Consider the following 20,949-nt stretch of genomic DNA (forward strand, 5'->3'; position numbering starts at 1 on the left):
ATAGGATACCAGATCTGTGCTAGGATCTGTGTAGTTAGGCTGGACATCTTGGCCCTCAACTTAATCACAAAGCAGGTAGCCATGGAGATGACATCAGGCCTCTGGCTGCCCTGTAAACCATGTGCAAATAATGAAAATAAATTAAACATATGCAAATTGACTTCCTAAGTAAATAAAAGACTTTGCCTCGAGGTTTCCCAAATAACAATTTTTGGTCTGCTGATGTTTATTTTCACTGTGATTGGAAAAATACAGTAATAACACTGTTTAACTTCATGCTTTCTCTATTTTTTTTGCTTGTTTTTTCCAATGCATTTATTTATTTTCTCTTTCAGATATATCAACACTCCTACACTGGATATTATGTCCTGAGCAAAATTCCTCATGGGTAAGAGTCTTCTGTAATTTTATTTTAATTAAAACTTTTTCAGAACAAAGTGAAGAGTGGAGAGTTGAACACTTGTTTTAACTTTTAGAGGAGGAAACAGCATTTTTACTTTAGACAATGAAGGTCTCTGACATTGCAAAACCTCAGTGATTAATTCTTGGGTCATTGTACTAAAGGTGTTGCTTAAGTTCAGTAACTTGTCCATTTCCCAAACTTCCTCCCCAAAAAATCACTCTGCCCATATCTTGCTCTGGTTCCTAAAGATTACTCAATATGGTCTTTGCAATCATTTGTTATTCATCAGAGATCTGGACAATGACTAGGGATGAAAGAAGGAGAATTGATGCCTTTGAGCTGTGGTGTCAGAGTATTGAATATACCATGAACTTCTAAGAGAATGAACAGGTTTGTCCTAGAATGGGTTAAACCAGGCTGCTTCTTGGAGGCAAGCATTCTGAAGCTTCATCAGACATAATTTGGACATGTTGCAAGGAGGATCCAGTCCTTGGGGAGGGATGTCATGCTTGGGAGGGTAGAGGGACAGTGCAGGAGAAGAAGACCTTCAATAAGATGGATTGATTCAGTGACTGGGGTAATGGGGGTAAGTGTGTCAGAGATAATAGGATTGGCGCAGGATAGAGTAGGGTTTAGGGCTTTTGTACATAGATGGGGTCACCATGAGTCCCCTGTGACATAATGGTACATAACAACAACTCTGTGGAGTAAGATTTTTCTTTTTTGTGTTCCAGCCAGATGTGGTGGCCCCATCTGGTGCATGGTATATTGACTCTACAAATCTTAGAAGGCTTCCTAGGTCATATATTTTATATATATTTTCATATGTGTGTGTGTGTATATGTATGTATGTATATGTGTGTATATATATGTATGTATATATATGTATATCTATATGTGTATATAGATATATATATATATATGGAGAGAGATAGATAGATAGATAGATAGATAGATAGATAGATAGATAGATAGATAGATATCTCCATATTGTTGTTGTTGTGCATTGTCAAGGGGATACTGACTCATAGCTGACCTTCCACTAACTGTAAATTGCATAGGAGTTGATTGCCCATTTTCTTCAGTAGAGCAGCTGGTGGATTTAAACTGTGTACCTTTGAGTTGACAGTGCAGTTCCTTACCTCTAGGCCACTGAGCACTCTTTTTTTCCGTCATGTGTCTTCCAAAACAAACACTGAATGTACACAGATGGGACTGAAATAAATAATCATAAACTTAACACTGTGAAAGGAACTGTAATCACAGCTATAGATACAGTGAGCTCTCTACTCACCACCCAGGGTGGAATTGCTAATGGGTGGGGTGTGTGTGTGTGGTGGAGTGGGGGTGTGTGTGAGTGCATTCATGCTTCATGGCATTGCCTGACCTTAGGCATTCTCCTAAGAGGAAGGTATCGGTGCCCACTTTTAACTGCACCTCCAGCTGCATGCTACCTTAAAACTTCTCATTGCACACCCAGCTCATCCAGGCTCTCAAAAAGTCCAGCACAGATAGAAACCTTTTGCACAGTGTTGGGCAGGCAGTGGTGGGGTTTGTGTCCCATTTATTCTTTTCCTCTTTCTCTTTCTTCCTTCTTCCTTCCTCCGCCTTCTCTCTCTACCCACCGATCCTTCATTCTTGTCTCTTTCCCCCTCCTTGTGTCCCTTCTCTGTGTTCCTTAGTAACCTCCATAGTTATTATCACAATATTTTGAAAGCATTAGGTACTCAGGAAAGGTATAAAGAAATGGAATCATGCTGCTGGCAATGTTGCCTTGGTTCCTGAGAATATTTAAAGTGTGATGTCCCAATTTTCTCAAAACACATTTCAACAGGAGGGGCTGTAGACACACATGGTGCCAGAGGTGGGCATTCATCACAGCCCGAGTGCTGAGGCCTGCAGCTGTCTGCTTTTCACTAAGCCTAGCTAGGGTGTGACCAGACCCTGGGAAAACACACCTGAAGGAAATAATTACATTTGGACTCCAGACAAGTGAAAGGTGCATGTAGTTACACAGCAAGGTATGATTAACAGTCTCTGTTAGATAATAGAAAAGTCGGACACCAGCAAAATAAAGAGTACATACTGCAGTAAAAAGACTTTTTCTCCATTAAAAGCATATTTCAAACAGAAGCCCAAATACTCTTGACGAAGAAGGAATAATTCTATTATTTTTTCAAGCAGATATACATCTTCAAAGACCCTGGCCGGCAGAAATATAATTATGCCTTGAGATTTATCTGCCCCTTCTGGGAACAAAAGAATTGATTGTACATGATGGATATTTCATTCCATCTTATATAAATGTGTAAAACTCCAAACTATAAAAACCAGTTTATGTCTAATATCATGTGTGAATATTTTAGGGCCTTTGTCATAATTTAAAGAGGAACAGCATTGGAGAGCCTGGACAGGAGTCTGGCCAAGAAGCTGCTACAGTAAGGCCACAGTCCCCTGTGTTGAGACTCAGTTTCTGTGCTCAGAAATCTAAAGGTTCATCCCAATCCCCTTCACCACCACAAAGCCAACATCTCATGAGCTAGTTTTTAATTAATTCTCAAATATGATAGTTATAAATGCCAAAAGGTAGATATAATTTGGATAGGCCAAATGCCAGAGATAAAGAGATGCAAAATCCTGACAGGCTTAAACAGCACTGAAACTGGAAAACATCATGTAAGGTGAACTAAGTCAGTCACAAAAGGACAAACTTTCCATGATCTCACACACATGAAAAACCAGAAGTGGGGATGGGGGTTGGTGAGGGGGCAAAAATGTATTGGCAGTTACAAGGGCTGGAGAGGGCCAAGGAGGGCGGTGGTTATTGCTTAGGGAATAGAAGTTTCTTTTTAGGATGATAGAAAATTTCTGGAGAAGATAGTGATGATGATAGCGTATTGTGAGTGAAACTAATGCCACTGAATTGTGACACTTAAAAATCTTTAATAGGACAATCTTTGTTATGTGTGTTTTACTATGATAACATTTTAAAAATACTGATAATTGACACATGTATCTATTGACTTTTGTTGTGGTATGGCTGTTACGTGCCATCAGGTCACCTGCAAGTCATACCGACCGTAAGTACAATGATTTTGAACCTGCCCTATCCTGAGCCAGGCTCACTGACTCTTACACACCTAATCCCATCACCCCAGTTACTGTCTCAATCCATCTCATCTAGGGTCTTCTCCTCCACCCTGTCCCTCCACCCTTCCAAGCACAATATCCTTCTCCAAGCACTGGTCCCTCCTGGTCACTTGTCCAAATTATGTGAGATGGAGTTCAAATTCTTGCTTCCAAAGAGAAACTTGATTTCACCCTCTCCAAGACAGACCATTTTGTTTTCTTAGAAGTCCATGGTATGTTCAAGACTCTTTTCTAGCACCAAAACTCGAAGGCATCTGTTCTTCTCCTGTCATCCTTAGTCATTGTTCAGCTCTCTGAAGCAAAACAAATAATTGAGAAGACTATGGCCTGGATTACGCACAACTTTGTCTCTAGACTGATACTGCTTTTCAGTACTCTGGAGAGGTCCAGGACAGCAGACTTCCCCAATGCAATTCATCTTTTGATTTCCTAACTGCTGGCGTTAAGATTGTTGATTGTGGAGCCAAGCAAGCTGTAACTGCTTACAACTTCAATCTCTTCACCATCTATCATGGTGCTGCCAATTGACCCAGTGGTGAGAATCTTTGTCTTCTTGATGTTGAGCTTCATCCATATTGAGGACTACATTTTTTTATGCTAAGGATGCTATGGGCAAAATGATCCAGGAAGTATTAAAAGAAGATGGAAAGAGAATACAGAGTCACTCTACCAAAAAGAAATGGCTGACACAAAGAATTTCATGAAACAACATATGATACTTATGATCAAGAGTTGATGGTGATAAAAGAGGAAGTTCAAGCTGCTCTGAAGGAATTGGCAAAAAAACCAAGGCCACAGGAATTGATGGCATACCTATTGACGTATCTCAACAAACAGACACCGTCCTGGATGCATTCACCAAGTTGTGCCAAGAAATCTGGAAGATAATACCTGGCCAACTGACTGGAAGAGACTCATATTTATTTCAATTCCATACAAAGGTGATCCAACAGAGGGTGAAAACTATTGAACAGCATTACTAATATCACACACAAGCAAAATCCTGCTGAATATTGTGCAAAAATGACTGGAACAGTACATCAGCAAAGAACTGCCAAAATACAATTTGGTTTTAGAAGAGGTCATGGTACTAGAGAGAGACATTATTACCCATGTCAGATGGATCTTGGCTGAAAGCAAATACTTGTATGTACCTTTAATCTCTAAACAACAGTTCTTAAGAATTCTTATCTACATTTTACAATAACTATTTCAAGAGACCAAATAACATGTCTACTCCCTCATAACTAGTATATAACAGAGGTAGAATTCAACCCCCAATCTGATTAGCTCTAAATCTATGCTCTTGAAACAGCCTCTTTGGATAACTTTAAATTTAGATTAAATTTCACTCCTATACAATTGAAAGCTGTAACAGATTACTTGGGACAGTTGTCTGTACTGAAAAGCAAGATGGCAGAGTTGTCCCGGGCCACTACTACAGGAAATGATGAAACATCTCTAAAAATGACCCATTCTTCTTGGATGTACGATCATTTATTTGTCATAAAATCAGTTTATTTCAAATATTGTAAACAATAACAACAAAACAAACAAACCAAAAAACCTCCTTTGTATTGCTGAGATAGATTTCTAACATTGAAGTTCCTGTGGACATGGAGATTTTACAACCTCTGCAGGAGAAGGATGGGCAGTCTTCTTCCGTGTGATTAACTGCTCTGAAAATCTGCTGGACGGTCAGCTATGGGTCAGTTCTGACTTCACGGTACACACCAACCACCACCACCTTTAAAAACCGCTAAATGACCTCTCTAGAAAGACACTTGTGTAAATGCACTGCCCCCACGTGGCAGAAGAATAATATAGCCCAGCATTTAAAGACTTAAGCTTTTAAATCTGAACACATCTTTTAAAAATCAATTTATTAAAACCGAATATATATGCAAAACAGTAGAAATATCTATTAAGATATTTAACTTTATAGTAGTCATACACAAGAAAAATAAGAGCCCTTTTTTAAAAACGACACATGTCAATGCCTTTTTCCCAAATCCTCATTTTTTTTTTCTTTTATCACTCTCCCTCAAATTCTCTCTTTTGAGCCAGAAGTCACCTAACCCCCAGACTTAAATGACCTGTTACTCATAATGTGGTTTACATCCTTAATGTAAGGCTTTCCAAATCCTCATTCAGAAGTGTTGAGTTTCATTTGATACCAGGCTTCCTTTCTCTTTGTAAACAGCAGAAGATTATTTCTCTGGAGTCTCTCTCTATTCCACTGCTCAGAAAAACATGCCCTGTCACCTTTGCCACCTCTTGCTTTGTTCCATTATCTTTCCTCTTCATATTGTTTTGGTCTGGATTGCTGGAGCCAGGTAGAATTCTTCATGTCATGGCCAGTTATAATGAGAATCCCAAGGCAGCTAATTTTCATTTTTTCAAGGATTGTTCATTTAGTACCTGAGGGTATATTTCTACCAGTTGTCAATCAGGTATTATAATGAAATGTATAAAGGCCTGGAGTTGGAGGTGCAGGGATGGGGAAAAACACAAAAACCCCAAGAGAAGAACATAATGGCATTTCTCAAACTAAAAGATATAGAAAAAACATCAAGCCTTGCGTTGCACTATTAAAGGATTCTTTGGGCAGAATATTGAACAATGCAGGAAGCATAGAAAAGAAGGTGGAAAGAATACACATAGCTTCTGTACCAAAGAGAATGAGTCAACATTCAGATATCTCAGGGGATAGCATATGGTCAAAAACTGAAAGGAGAAACTCAAGTCACTCTGAAAGCATTCGTGGAAAAAAGGAATTAATATAATATTGAATGAGGTGCGGGGGGATTGTGTACCAATGAGGGAGTTTTTCTTTTGCTTTTCAAGGAGAGGAGCAAACGTGGGGGGGAGGGGTTTGTGCGGGGAGAAGGGTGCAACAATGAATGAATGGAAATCCCAAAATCAACCTAAATTTAAAAAAAAAAAAAAGTAAATGCAGTGTTAGACATGCTCACTTTTCTTTGCTAAGAAGTTTGGAAAATTGCCACCTGGCCAAAACAACTGGAAAATAACTCTACCTGTGGTCATGCCAAGGAAAGATGATCCAATTATCTCTCTGTGGCTTAGTGACAAGAAGCTGCTCTGCAAGCCTGAAGGCACAAGGTTTGAGGCTATCGAGCTGCTCTACTCGAGAAAGATGGGCAATCTACTCCCAGGGCATTAACTGCCTCTGAAAGCTCACTGTAGGATCAGCTATGGATCCTTTCCGACTTGATGGTACACAACAACATTGCCATCTGGTTGGATCTGACTCATAGATGACGCTCCAGAGGGTTTTCAGAGGCTGTAAATTGCGTTAGAGGAGATTGTTTATCTTTTGTGCATGGAGCAACTGGTGGATTCAAACTTCCTTCCTTTGGATTGACAGCACAACTCCTTACCATCTAGGCCACCAGAGCTCCATAATAGAGCTTGGAAGATATGGAGCAGTAGGGGTTTTTTTAAAGAATGACTTTTCTAAATGTTTTTCCCAGTTCATAAGCTTTCTTTTTACCCTCTGGAAAAAAATTATGCACGTAGGGACTTAATTTTTAGAAGTCCCATTTGCCGATTGTGTCCTTTTCTGGTTGTGTATATCTGGCTGTATTTACAAGTCTATTTATGCCATAGGCTGGGCCTTCTAAGTTTGGTCCCATTTTGTCTCTTATGATCCTTGTGGTTTGGAGTTTTCTCCTAGGTCTCAGATCCACCGTGAGTTGATTTTTGTGTATGATGTGAGATGTGGGTCCTGCTTCAGTTTACTGCAGGTAGATCTCCAGTTTTCCCAACACCCCATTTACTACTTATTGAGCATAGATAAATGGGTTGATTTCTAGGTCCTCCATTCTACTCCATTGGTCTATATATCTGTAATTATACTGATACCACGCTGTTTTGTTTATGACAGCTGTGTAGTATGTTTTAAGATCAGAGAGTGCTGTGTCTCCCCCCTCAATTTTTTCCAGTTTTTAAAAGAGCTTTGTTTATTTGTGATCTTTTTCCTCCAGATAAAACTACCAAGCCTACTAAGCCTTTTCTATCTTTTTGAAGAATGAATTTAGTATCTGTATTGGGATTGCATTGAAAATGTAGATTGATTTTGGCAGGTTATTATTTTCATAATGTTAATTAAGAAATCCTACAGACTTGGAAAAAGCATTTGTCAATGACATCTCAGACAAGGGTCTCAAAAAAAAAGCTTACAGACAGTTATAGGACCTCTGCAAGAAAAAGACTGAAAACCTAACAACAAAATGGGCAAAAGACAGAAAAAGACACTTTGCAAAGAAAGACATTCAGATGGCAAAAAAAAAAACCAACCATGAAAAATTGTTCACAATCACTGTCAGTCAGAGAGATAGAAATCAAAACCACAGTGAGATACCATCTCAACCTGGTAGCAGTACCAAAGTTCAACAGGGCAGCAAGCAATAAATGTTGGTGAGGTGGTGGAGAGATTGGAACTCCCATGAACTACTGGTGGGATTTTGAAATGGTATAACTGTTCTGGAAGGCAATCTAGAGTTTTCTCAAAAAGCTGAACATAGAAATCCAATATAACCTAGCTTTCCACTGTTAGAAATATACCTCAAGAAAATGAGAAGTGAGATGCAAACTGAAGATATCCGCACCTATGTTTACCGCTGCATTATTGACTGTAGCAAGAAAATGTAAACGGCCCAAGTGCTCACCAACAAATGAATGGAATGAGAAATTGTGATATATTTGCACAATGGAATACTGAACAGCACAGCAATTTTAAAAATATTATATAACAAGATATTCTGGAGAGCATTATGCAAGAGCGAAATTGCAGTTTCATGAAGACAAACACTGCATATTACCAGGATCAAGACGTGTGAGGTTTCAAAAGGGGAAAGAGGCTAGATAAAGGAAGGGTGGAAATCCTTGGATGGCAGAGGTGAGTGGGCGGGTAGGGGGTGAAGGAATAAGAAAAACTTCAATAGGTACTTGAAAAGATGGGGTAATTGTAGACATAGATCATGTAATTATATAAAATACGATGTATACTAATGAATGTATGAAAAGGAATATAAATGAAAGTTGTAGAAAATACAATGCACATGAATGAGACACAATTTAAAAAAGAAAGAAAGAAGAATGACTTTAAGATTCATTATAAAAATCTTTCTTAAAATGCATTCATTTATTCAAATTACAGAAATTAGGACTATATCTTGGTTTTTGTAATAATGCTAGCAGACTGCACACAAGATAAATAGTAACTGCATCAGATCGGAAAGACAGGGATAGTTCTCTTTCTTAATGCTCAGTGTCCTTTGTCTTAAGATTTGGTGACATAAGTCATTAAAGATGTAGTAGGATGAATTCTTAATGTGGAAATTAGAAAGAAAATGACAAAAAAATTATTTATTGGTATAAAAAATTTACTTTATACAATTACTCATCTACACTGTGTCATTTGTATATATTTTGCTTTATACAATCATTTCTGTACATTGTGTTTTATATAAATAATTACTATTGCTCTATGACTTATCTCCCCTTCTCCTCAAGTCTCCCTTACACCTTCCCTATTTCTTCACCCCATGCCCCTTCCTCAGTAATCTCTGCTGCCCTAGTAATCTCCTCTTCTGTCCTCCACATTCTTTCTCCCTTTTCCCTTTTAAAAATTGTACGTAGCATATTCCAATTTTCTAAATGCAATTGCCATATTATTTCTGTCCCAATTCTTCCCAGGTTGTTCCTCCCTTGTCTTGGTTCTTATAGTGTTCTTTATATACCCATTACATTTCTATTCTTCCCTCCCTTCCAATCCCTTAGTTAACCTACTTTTGTCACAGTATCAGTCTTATGCAGTATTTGTCCTTCTATGACTGAGTTATTTCATTCAACACAATGTTCCCTAGACTCTCCTATGTTGTATTGTACTTTACGAATGCTTCATTGTTCCTTAGTACTGCATAGTTTTCTATTGTAAGCTTCTATCCGTTCATTTATTGATGGGCATTTGGATTGTTTCAATTTTCTTGCTACTGTGAATGTCACTGCTATGAACATAACTATGCACATCTCTGTTTGTACCTCAGCTCTCATTTCCTTGGGGTATATATTCCCAGAAGTGGGATGGTTGAGTTATATAGGATTTCTAGTTTCAGCTTTATAAAAAAATTGCTTTGCGACAGGAGCGAACTGGGGGGGTAGGGGGAGAGGGCTGGGCAGGGAGAGAAGTGCAGCAATGAATAAATGGAAATCCAAATTCTCTGTAAATGTTCATTAAAATTATTTAAAAAATAAAATAAATGTTCATTAAAATTATTTTTAAAATAAAATAAATTTTTTTAAATTGCATTGCATACAATAATTTTACATTGTCTTTTATTCATGTACATTTGGGTTGTTTTTATTTTAATTTTCACCCCATCTCTGTAACCACCAAACCCTGCAACCCCATGATTTGTCCCTCTTCCCACTTCACCCCCCCTACCCCCATCTTCCCTCTTTGGATATCCATATACACACATCTTGTGCTTTTATACTAAAAGTCTTATGCAGTATTTGTTCTTATGAGTATGAATTAGTTCATGAAGAATAATGTTCTCTAGCCTTTCCCATGTTATATAGTATTTTTCAAAATGATCACTCCTGAGTGCTCCAGAGGATTCCATCATGTGACTGTACCATAATTTCTCATTCTAGCCATTTGGTGATGGACATTTGGACTGTTTCCATATTCTTGCTTTTGTGAAGAATGCTGCTATGAACACTGGTGTACAAATCTCCATTTGTATCTCAGTTCTTTTTTTCCTCAGGGCATATTCCTAGCAGTGGAATGGCTGTATCATATGAAATCTCTATGTTTAGTTTTTTTAAGAAATGCCAAACTTCCTTGCAGAGTGATTATACCATTTTACTATCAAACCAGCAGTGCACGAGAGTTCCCTTCTCTCTATAGCTTCTCCAATATTGGATGAGATGGTATCTCATCGTTGTTTTGATTTGCATCTCTCTCATTGCTAGTGATTTTTACTATTTCTTCACGTACTTGTTAGCCATCCTAATGTCCTCCTCCGTGAAGAATCTTTACATGTCTTATGCTTATTTTGTTACTGGGTTATCAGTCTTTTCCATGTGGAAGCCCTGTAGTATTCTGTAAACTTTGATTATTATGAGACCTTTGTCAGAGGTGTTACTGCCAAATGTTTTCTCCCAGTCTGTGGGCTTTCTTTTCACACTAGTTGAAAGCTCTTAATGCACACACAGATTTGATTTCTAGAAAGTCCCATTAATTTCTTTTCTCCTCTCCTGGTTCTACATTTTTTGCTACATTTATACCATGGCAAGGACTTCTAAGTTCAGTACCATTTTTTTTCTTATGGCTTGAGGTTTTACCTCTAGATCTCAGATCCACCTTGAGTTGAGTTTTGTGTATGGTGTGAGATGTGGATCCTGTATCAGTTTTCTGCAGCTCAATGTCCAATTATTAATGTGATTGTTGTTTCCTCATTTTATGTGTCTTGTTTCCTTGTCAAATACTAATTGACCTTAGGTAAATGGGTTGACTTGGTGGTTCTGAATTATACTCCATTTAATCTATGTGCCTATAATTGTATCAATAATGTGCTGCTTTGGTTACTACAGCTGTGTCATAGGTTTTTGAGGTCAAGCCTTATAATGCCTCCCACTCATTTTTATTTTTTCAGAAGAGCTTTGCTTATTAGTAGTCTCTTTCTGTTCCAAATTAAACTGCAAATTGTCTTTTCTATTTCCTTGAAGAATGAATTTAGTATCTGTATTATGATTGTTTTGAACCTGTAGATTACTTTTGGTAAGATTGCCATTTTCTCATTGTTGAAGCTTCCTATCCATGGGCAGGAAATACTTTGCCACTTAGTTAGGTCTCTTATTCATTCTTGTAGTAGTAGTTTGTAGTTTTCCTTATAAAGGTCTTTTGTGTCTCTAGTTAAGTTTATTCCCAAATATTTTCTCTTGTGCTTGACTATTGTAATTTCCTTTCAAATGCTCTCTTTGTTGCTGTAGAGAAGATAAACTGATATTTTTGTATGTTGATATTGTATTTTGCACTCTACTAAATTGTTCTACTATGTTGGATTTTTTGGGCGAATCTGCATACACTATCATAGCATCTGCATTTGGACGTCTTTTATTTCCTTTTCTTACCTTGTTATCATAGTAAATACAATATCTAATATCACGCAGACATAAAACTTTGCTAAAGGTAGTGATGAAATTGCTTCAGCAACACACTAACAAAGAACTGCCAGAAATTCAAGCCACACTGAGTAGAGCACATGGAACAACAGATATCATTAACATTGCTGATGTCAAATGTAGTCGTGACTGGAAGCTCAGAATATCAGAAAAATGTTTACCTGTGTTTTATTGACTGTGCAAAGGCATTGCCAGTGTGGAAGATAACAAACTGTGACAAAAAATGAGAATTCTAGAACACATAATTATACTCATGTGAAACTTGTCAGTAGATAAAGAAACAATCATTCAAGTAAAATAAGGATATACTGCATGGTTTAAAATAAAGAAAGATATAATATAGAATTGTATCCTTTGGCTATACTTATTCTGTATGTTGAACAAATAACTCCAAGAAGCTAGACTATATAAAGGATAATGTGGCATCACAAATGGGGAGGAAGACTCATTAACTACCTGTGATTTGCAAATGGCATAGTCTTAACTTGCTGAAAATGAAGGGAAGTTGGAGCCCTTTCTGATGATAATCAAACACTTCATAGTCCTGAGTATAAATTTTACCTCGATATGTAAGAACCAGAATTCTTAACAACTGAGACAATAAGCAACATCTTGAGAAACAAAGAATAAATGGAAGGTACAGAGAATTTAGATTTACTAGTACCTACAGTCAACATTCATGGAATCAGCAATCAAGATATCAAACAATCATTAGTCCAAAGAACCCAAAGGACAACATGAAGCCCAACTTCCATGACCCTAAGAACTAGATGATGCCCAGCTATCACTGTGGACTGCTCTGGAAGGAATAAAAGTAGAGGTCCCAAACAGAGAAGGAGAAAAACTGTGGGGCAAAATCATTATGAAGACTAGACCAGGCTTACTGATCTGAGAAGGATTGATGGAACACTTGAAAGAGGCTTTGGCCTTCACATTCTGTCCTAGCCTGGAGTTGACACTTAATGCTCAGTAAAATAATAAACAAGGCTGTAGGGTGAACAATTATACTGGAGAGATAGGCACTTGTTAAGACAGTCAGTCATAGGAGATCAAGAGGGTAATGTTTGCTCAGATATAAACCTCAGAAGTCAAGAAGGGCCAGGAAAGAAAGATGATTGGAAATGGTGAACACAGGGAGGGAAGGGAGAGTGCTTGTGCACTGTGCAGACTGCCATCAATGTCACAAAATAAAATACATAGGAATTATTTTTTTAAGAGTTAAAAGGTTATAATTCAGATTAACAACATAATACTGTCAGGATAAGCTCCCAGAATGTGCATGCAGGCCCCTCTAGCCTCATGGCTCTAAGTGTTCCCTAGTTCTGAGTCCTGCCAACATTGGCTTCACACTCACAATTGTCCAACAAAGTTCTCAGTCCTACCTTGACTTCCATTCCTCAGTCTTACTTCACAAAAGTTCTTCAGTTCAGCCATCACCGTTGCTGCCATCCCAGAGCATGTCCTATATTTCACCAGGTTGGGAGCAGTATCTCTTCTGTACCTGGGGGAAGAATTCTCTCTTCTTGGTGGGAAGTTCTTGTACCTCTGCAGCTAGCGCTCTTCAATTTATTGAAGAGACTAGCTAATCCTCTTGTAGATTGTTGTTGAGACTGGCCATTCCCTTTGTGGAATAGTAGATAGCCAATTTCCTGGTGAACAAGTCAATATACCCCTATTTGCATAGTCCCACCCACCCACATGGGTAAATTATCCACAATGACTGGTTTCTTAAAAACCAACTTTATATGTAGAATTTCATCAAAATCACAGAAAAGTTCTTTAAAAACAATTAAAAAAAACCACAAACAAAAAGTGTTGGGTTTTTCTTTAAAAAAACAAAACAACAACAAAAAAAGCCCACCCCCAAAAAAGCCAAAACATCACTTAGCATACTGCATTAAGCAAATCTGCCACCAAGGACCTCTTTAAAAAAGCGAAGTTACCACTTTTAGAACTTAAGACTTAAAACTCTTGTTCATTTCAGTTGAGTCAGACTTAACTTAATCGCTGACTCTCCAGCATGTTTTCAGAGGCAGTAAATAAATGGTGTGGGAGGACATCGCTCATCTTTCTCCCATAAGGCAGTTGGTGGATTTGAACCATGTACCTTCAAGTTTACAGCACAACTCCTTATCTCTAGGCCACCAGAGCTCCCCATCCAGTTTTTAGAGGGTATAAATTGAATGAGAACAGATAGATTTCCCACCTTTATCCCACAGAGATTCTGGTGAATTCAAACTGGCCACCTTTAAGTTAGGTTAGTAGTACAACCCCCAATGGACTACACTAACAGAACTTTCTTAGGACTTAAAAGTCATGGTGTTTTCCATTGCCTCACATAGATGTAAAATCTGGAGAATGAATAAGGAAATGTAGTTTAAGAGAGGCATTTGAATGAAAGTTGGTGAAAAATATTGAAATGTTCCACAGACTTCCAGAAGTATGAACAGAGCTGTCTTAGGATAAATCCATCCAGATTATGCCTCAGAAGGAAAAGTCGTGAGATTTTGTCTTGTCTTTTGGACATGTCATCATGAAGGGCCTGTCCTCGGACCTGTCCTGATAAAGGAGGAGGTCAGTGAAAAAGTGGAGGACGCTTAATGAAGATAGACTCACACCGTGACACAGTGACTGCCACACTAAGTTCACACATAGCAATGATTGTGTGGATGGCACTGGAGAAGGCAGGGTGGTGTTCTGATGTAAATGAAGTCACTCTGAATCAGAACCAGCTTGTTGGTGCCTAACAATAAAAACAACAACAACAACAGGGATATATTTGTTTAACTTTTACATATCATATTTTCAAAATTATAGAACATGCCAGAATGCAAAGTAAATTTCTTCAAAGAAAATAGTTTGTCATGTTTAATGTAAAGTGTTTCATTAAACACACTTACTTAATAATGTCAACAAAATAAAACAATCAAAATATTTTTCCTTGTAAGTAAACCAGTATGAAATATTTTGTTTTAAAAAAAGAAGTACATTGTGCATCTTTAGACAGCTGTTTTGTAGATTTATTCTGCACTTTGAAAATTTCATAACATAACTTTTTTCTTTAGTTGCTTTTTGCTTTGGAGTATTTAAAAGAAAAAAAATCCAACAACTAGTAGCTGTAGTATATGATTTCGTACCTAAAAGGTGTATCCTTAAAAATCACTTGGACTAGGGAAAAGAAACTTCTTCTGTAGTAGAAATCAATGTCAAGAAGAATCAAGCATACGAAACCCCTTAGAAGTATTTTGGGTGAGGCAAGCTCAGTCATCATGGAAAAGAGACAGGGAAGTTGTCTTAGGGTTTTTGTTTTCACAAATGTCAGTCCTTGATCTGTAGAGATTGTGGCCCTATTTTTTTTTTTAAACACCAAACAAAATTGTATCAAATCACTGCTTCAGAATACGTTTGGCTTTTTGAAGTCCCCTTCTGTCCATGGAAATAATAAAGTGGAGAGAAAAATTTCTTCATAGAGAGTTACTTTTTTTAGCTTTATGGGCTGAGGTTCTGAGGATCATCTCACTTATTTAGAAAATAGGTCTCCGTGTTGAATGTTAAGTTATGCAGTCAGAGAGACCAGAATGTAAACCTGCGTTCCGAGACTCACTTTGACAGTGGGACTGTGGAAGAGTTACTATTCTGCCTTGGGTCTTAATTTCCTTTTTATAAATTAAGTGTTATAATAGTACCGATTTTATGTGTTCATTTTGAGAGTTAAATGGAATAATATATAAAATCTTACAAAATGCACATAAATATTATAAAAGAAAAAAATGCACAGCAGATAATTTCCTAATGGTGAATGCTCAATAAATGATCTACAGACAACTCATTGTACACAAAGAGGAGCTCCAGTGGCATAGTCCATAGTGTGTTGTGTTGCTCACCAAAAGGTTATGTACCTCAGCTGTTCAAATCCACGAACAGCACAAAGGGAGAAAAAAGGACCGGCTCCTCAGGCCCAGATTTACAGTCTCAGAAGCCCAGTGGAGGGTTATTGTGAGTCAGAATCGACTCAGTGGCAGTGTGAGTGGTGAGTGAAGTAAGGGGGAGACACTCCATGCTGTGTTCAACAATAAGCAAGCTGGACCTTTTCAGCAAGCCAGCACCAGCCTGGAATCAGCAGGATCCAGACATGCGTGTGGTTGGAGTTTAGAAGACTTCAGCACCATCCAAATGTCCAAGTGTGACTGGACTTTATAGCAAGAATACCCAGAACCCTTTGAGCAGAGGAGAAATATGATAACTATTATAAGTATCATGTTCATGTTTTTATATACAAAATAGACTGAAGAAAAGTGGAGATAAGCCTGGATTCCATTAGGATGCTAGTGGAGAGTAATGAAGGGATAGGGTGTTGAAAGAGCTCAGCCAATGTAGCAGTCCCACTAATTGTGGTTATGAGTACCTTGTGTTCTCTTGGAAAATGAAGACAGATTTCCACTGTCTGTATCTCATGGTCCTCTAACTGCATCTCAGGCAGCCTGTGGTCTGTTGTGAATTGAGCCTGTGCATAATAAGATTTCAATGACTGAGTTTGTGGGGCAGTGATGAGAACTCAGTGCCAGCATCAGAGTCTCTGTGGCCCAGCACACTTCCTTTTTGACCATTTCTCTGGGTGAACAGTCACCAGGATCTGGTTTCTGGACCTTCCTCACACATGCACTTGGACACTTTGCAGACCAGACTCCTTTGCACTGCTGCTACAGTTGCATTAAAAAAGGGGCGTGCTTGTGTGCCTTGGGACAGGACTTCTAAGAAGCCAGACTGTAGAATAGAGGTGTGCCTAAGATGGAATTTGATGGATAGACTCCAAGACAGAGGGAATCTTGCTGTTTTAGGAGGTCTTGGTAGTGTAAGTTTAAACACTTGACATGTAGCCAAAATGCTACTGGTTCAAACCAACTCAGCACCTGGATCCACAAGGAAAAGACATGACATCAAAGAAAACCTTTGAGGGCAGTTGCACTCATGGGGAAATCAACCATTTATCCAACAACCCACCCCATTGCCATGGTGTTGAATCCAACTCACAGTTACCCTCCAGGTCAGAGTAGCACTGCCCATGGCGTCCCAAGCTGTGGAATCTTCATGGAAGCAGACTGCCAAGTCTTCCTCCCTTGGACCAGCTGGCGGGTTCAAATTGTTGGCATTTCAGTTGACAGCCTAGTATTTAACCACTGTACTACTCAATAATAACAACAATTAAGTTTTCAAGTATTTCAGTGCTGTAGACAGCTCACAGGTCTGCCTTTCGGGCTGGCTCTTAGCTCTGTTTCTTCTTCCTGTTCTTTCTCCCTCCCACCACCCTCCCTTTCAAATCTAAGCTTGTAAAGAGTCTCTATGTGTTAGAATCCATTTAGCATCAGTGGGTTTGGCAGTGAATGGAAAACATTTAAAATACGTTGCCTTGCTGAGCACAGTTATGTCCATAAACAACATGGAAATGAAATGCATAAAGTAGTTATAAAAATTATATAAGACACAGAATGATAATGAAATAGTGTATCTAAGTGTCCACTTGGTGACTCAATTCATGGTAGACCTTAAACTGGCCATCACAATCAGCTATGACATGTCCCAATGTAATGAATCACCTACCCCCAACCTCTGCCCCAGTTTCCCAATATTTAGCACCCACACAAAAAATAAAATGCCAGCTCTTATCAATGGATAGTGGCTTCCTGGAGCTCTAAACTTGAATGGAGCCTAACACTATTGCTAGGCTTGGTGAGAGAGAACACCATGACTAATGATTGCCCTCTGGGGAGGAAGGAAAGAAAAATAGTAACATGGAATGCTTCATATGTGCCAGCCTGCCAGCTGTGACCCATCCACCTCAAAGAGTGTGTCCAGTCACCACTTCCAAACTCAGAAGCGCCCCAGCTGTCTACACCTTTGCTGCTCCATTCACACCACCAATCCCTGCCACCACCCAGAATTGCACTGGCCGTCGTTCTCCTCAGAAGGAATCCTGCTGGCACAGTGTGTATGTATCAGGCTACTGAGCCAGAAAGTCTGCAGTTTGAATCCACCATCTACTTCTCTGGAAAAAGATGGGAAGTTCTCTTCCATAAAGATTCACAGCTTTGAAAATCTGACAGAGGTTGTTATGAGTAGGAAACACCTCGAGAAGGCGGTGTGTTTGATTGGGTTTTTGTATTTAAGCCCTTCTGACCTACCTGGTGCCAACTTCCAAACTCCTTTCTCTGGGCATTTCCTAATGTCATTGTTAGGTGCCTTGGATTTCCCTATGACGCATACTGACCCTATGAGCAACAGATCTGAACCTTGCAGTATCCTGCTGCATCCTCATGATTTCTAATACACTCGAGCCCTTTGTTACCATCATGTGTCAGTCTTGTGGAGGGTCTTCCTCTCCTTCTCTGACCCTCCAGTTTTCCCAGCATGATGTCTTCTTCCAGGGATGGCCGATCCTAACAACAGGTCAGAGAGTTTCACCATGCTTGCCTCTAAGGACCACACTGGTTGCATTTCCTCCAAGGCTGGTTTGTTGTTCTTTTATCAGTCCATGGGATGTTCTGAACTCTTCTTCCAACACCACAGTTTAGAACATTTCCACGGGTCACCTGAAATTCTAGAGTATTTCACATTCTCCTTTGTAGTTGTGTTAAATTGCTAGCTACCTTTTTCTTGTTATGTGATTTTTCTAAGTAGGAGGTTCTGGAATGTGTTCAATATGCGTTTATCACCTGACATGAATTTCTGTCATTCTAAGGCACTGAGAGAGGGGTTTAGGTGGGAGAGGTATGGCCCATCTGCATACCAGTGGCTGCCAATGGAATGATGACTTTGCACAGTGAAAACGGCGAGTGTTGGTCTTTCTCCATGATGAAGGCCTCACATGGCAGTAGATTAAAGTCCACCCACAGCATGTGAAGGCAGCTTGTGTCAACTGTTCTTCTCCTGGTAGTTACTGTCCTCAGCACTTTCTGGACATGGGTATCAAATAAACCAACCCTTTGACAATGAGGTAAAAAGATGCATGATTCAGTCTCTCCATGCTGAACACTTCCCATAAACTCTAAACTCCTACTCCTTGAATTGTTCTTGCCCCAGCAGGCCTCTGTAGCTCATAGGTGAGTGAGCAAAGACAGTGAAACTTCATCTCACAAACTTTGGACCTGTCAGGAGGAATTAGGTCTTGGGAAAAGATATCATGCTGGGGAAAGTGTCAGGTTGAAGAAAAGAGGAAAACCCCCTTCTGGATGAGTTGACACAGTGACTGTAACCTTGGGCTTGAGCTTGTCAGACATCGTGAGAAGGGTGCTGTGGGGTGGGGCTAAGTTCAGGTCTGTTGTTCCTAGGGTGACTGTGAATCATAGTCAGCCTGATGGCACCTGACCACAATTTACCTCACAACTGGCTCTCCATTTGGTTTAAATGCTATAAACCAAATGGGAAGAGATGTTCTTTCTTTTTCCCTCATAGTTGCTGGTGGCTTCAAACCACTGGAGATGCAAGGCCAATGAGTTTACAAGCACAAATCCTTGAGGACTTAAACGAAACTTCTCTGGGGATGGGGCCTCTACACAGTTTTATGTGTTACTAAACTGAGGAAAATCTGAGGTGTTTGATGCAGGAAGTCAAGGACTGTACTCTTCAATATGGATTGAAGCTTAAGATCAAGAAAACGAAGAGTTAGCCACTGGGCCGACTGGCTGCATCATGATAGATGGAGAACAGATTGAAGTTGTTAACAATTTCAGCTTGCTCGGTTCCACCATCAACACTCTTAGAAACAGTAATCAGGAAATCAAAAGATGAATTAGGAAAATCTGCCGTCAGTGGCCTCTGTAGAGTACTGAGAAGCAACGATGTCAGTCTAGAGGCTAAGATGTGTACCTGATCCAGGGAATGGTCTTCACAAGTACTTGCTATACATCTGAGTAGTAGACAATAACAAGGGATGTCAGAAGAAGGATTGATGTCTTTTAGTTGTGGCTGGAGAAGAGTGCCAAGAAAATAAACAAGTCTGTTCTGGAGTGAGGGAAACTAAGTTTCTCCTTGGAGGCTAGGATTTTGAAGCTCTATCTCACGTACTTTGGGCATGTGGCCAGGAGGGATCAGTCCTTGGAGAAGGACATCATGCTTGGAAGGGTGGAGGGTCAGCACAGTAAGGGAAGACCCTGGATGAGATGAATTGACAAAGTAACTGGGGTAATGAGAGTAGGTGTGTCAGAGACAGTAAGATGGGTTCAGTATAGGACAGAGCTATAGGGTCTCTGTGAGTCACAGGCAACTCAAAGACATATAACAACAGTTCATGTTTTTACCTGCCTTGAGTCTACCTCAATTCTTATTCCATCTGCAGTGGAGTAAAGTGCTAACTGGTATTGTGCAAACTTCACAGTTGTTTGGGGCCAAGCTGCTGCCATCTCTGGGGTCTTCATTGACTGGTTTTCAGCAGTAGACGCACATTCCTTTCTTCCATATTCGTCTTCATCTAAAAGTTCTAGACTAAGGCCCGGTCAACATCATTGCACCATTCGCGCCTCCACAGAAAGATGGGTGACTGTTCCGGCTTTCGTCAGGGGATTTAATATAGGACAAGTCCCAGTTGACCCTATCTCTTTAACTTGCTTTCACTAATGAGGGCCACGGGGTCCCCAGTATTGTAGCTGAACCAAAGTATGAACCACTCTTCCAGCTCTGTAAATAAGCGATGGAAATTTCCCCTGAAATGTTAGTTTCCTTATCATCGCTAACAGATTCAGCGAAAAAAAGACATAGATCTCACATTAACAGTGTTCATGGAGATTTATTTAATGAGAGTCAATAGAGACCAAATAATATCAAAGTCAGCACTAAAGGGGTGAGATACAGCCGGCGCGGTGGTGGTCTTAATTCATCTCCATAAAGGACAGCAGTGTTTATTTTCACTGTGTCCGGGTCAGCCAGGACTAGCATTTCACTTGGGCTCCACCTAGTGGAATTCAGTAGTTAAACCAGCCGTTTGCATTTCAAAGTGCACTTGCTTTCTTGGGGTTGCTCATTCTAGTAGGGTTAGTGGGCTACTTGTTGGGCTGCTAATTGAAAGGTCAGAGGATTTTTTTTTTTTTGCAGCAAGATGCTTTCTTTTTTTTTTTTCTATAATTATATTTTATTAATTTTCATAAACATTTACAGAGATTTTGGGCTTCCACTCATTCATTGTTGCACTA

General features: G+C 39.3%; 1 protein-coding gene across 2 annotated transcripts in view; it reads left to right on the plus strand.

Annotated features, from left to right (window-relative positions):
• The window catches only part of DPP6 (dipeptidyl-peptidase 6), a 1,353,880-nt gene that overhangs the window by 923,341 nt on the left and 409,590 nt on the right, over positions 1–20,949 (plus strand). Inside the window, exon 6 of one of the 2 annotated variants that reach the window (XM_006887649.1) lies at positions 336–388. The exons of the other annotated variant lie outside the window; for it this stretch is intronic. Coding sequence (XP_006887711.1) covers positions 336–388 — 53 coding nt within the window. The remainder of the gene's footprint in view (positions 1–335; positions 389–20,949) is intronic. 2 annotated transcript variants of the gene reach the window in all.

This window comes from Elephantulus edwardii, unplaced genomic scaffold (assembly GCF_000299155.1).
Source record: "Elephantulus edwardii isolate Elephantulus edwardi_28Jun2011 unplaced genomic scaffold, EleEdw1.0 scaffold00060, whole genome shotgun sequence".
Classification (NCBI taxonomy): Eukaryota; Metazoa; Chordata; class Mammalia; order Macroscelidea; family Macroscelididae; genus Elephantulus; species Elephantulus edwardii.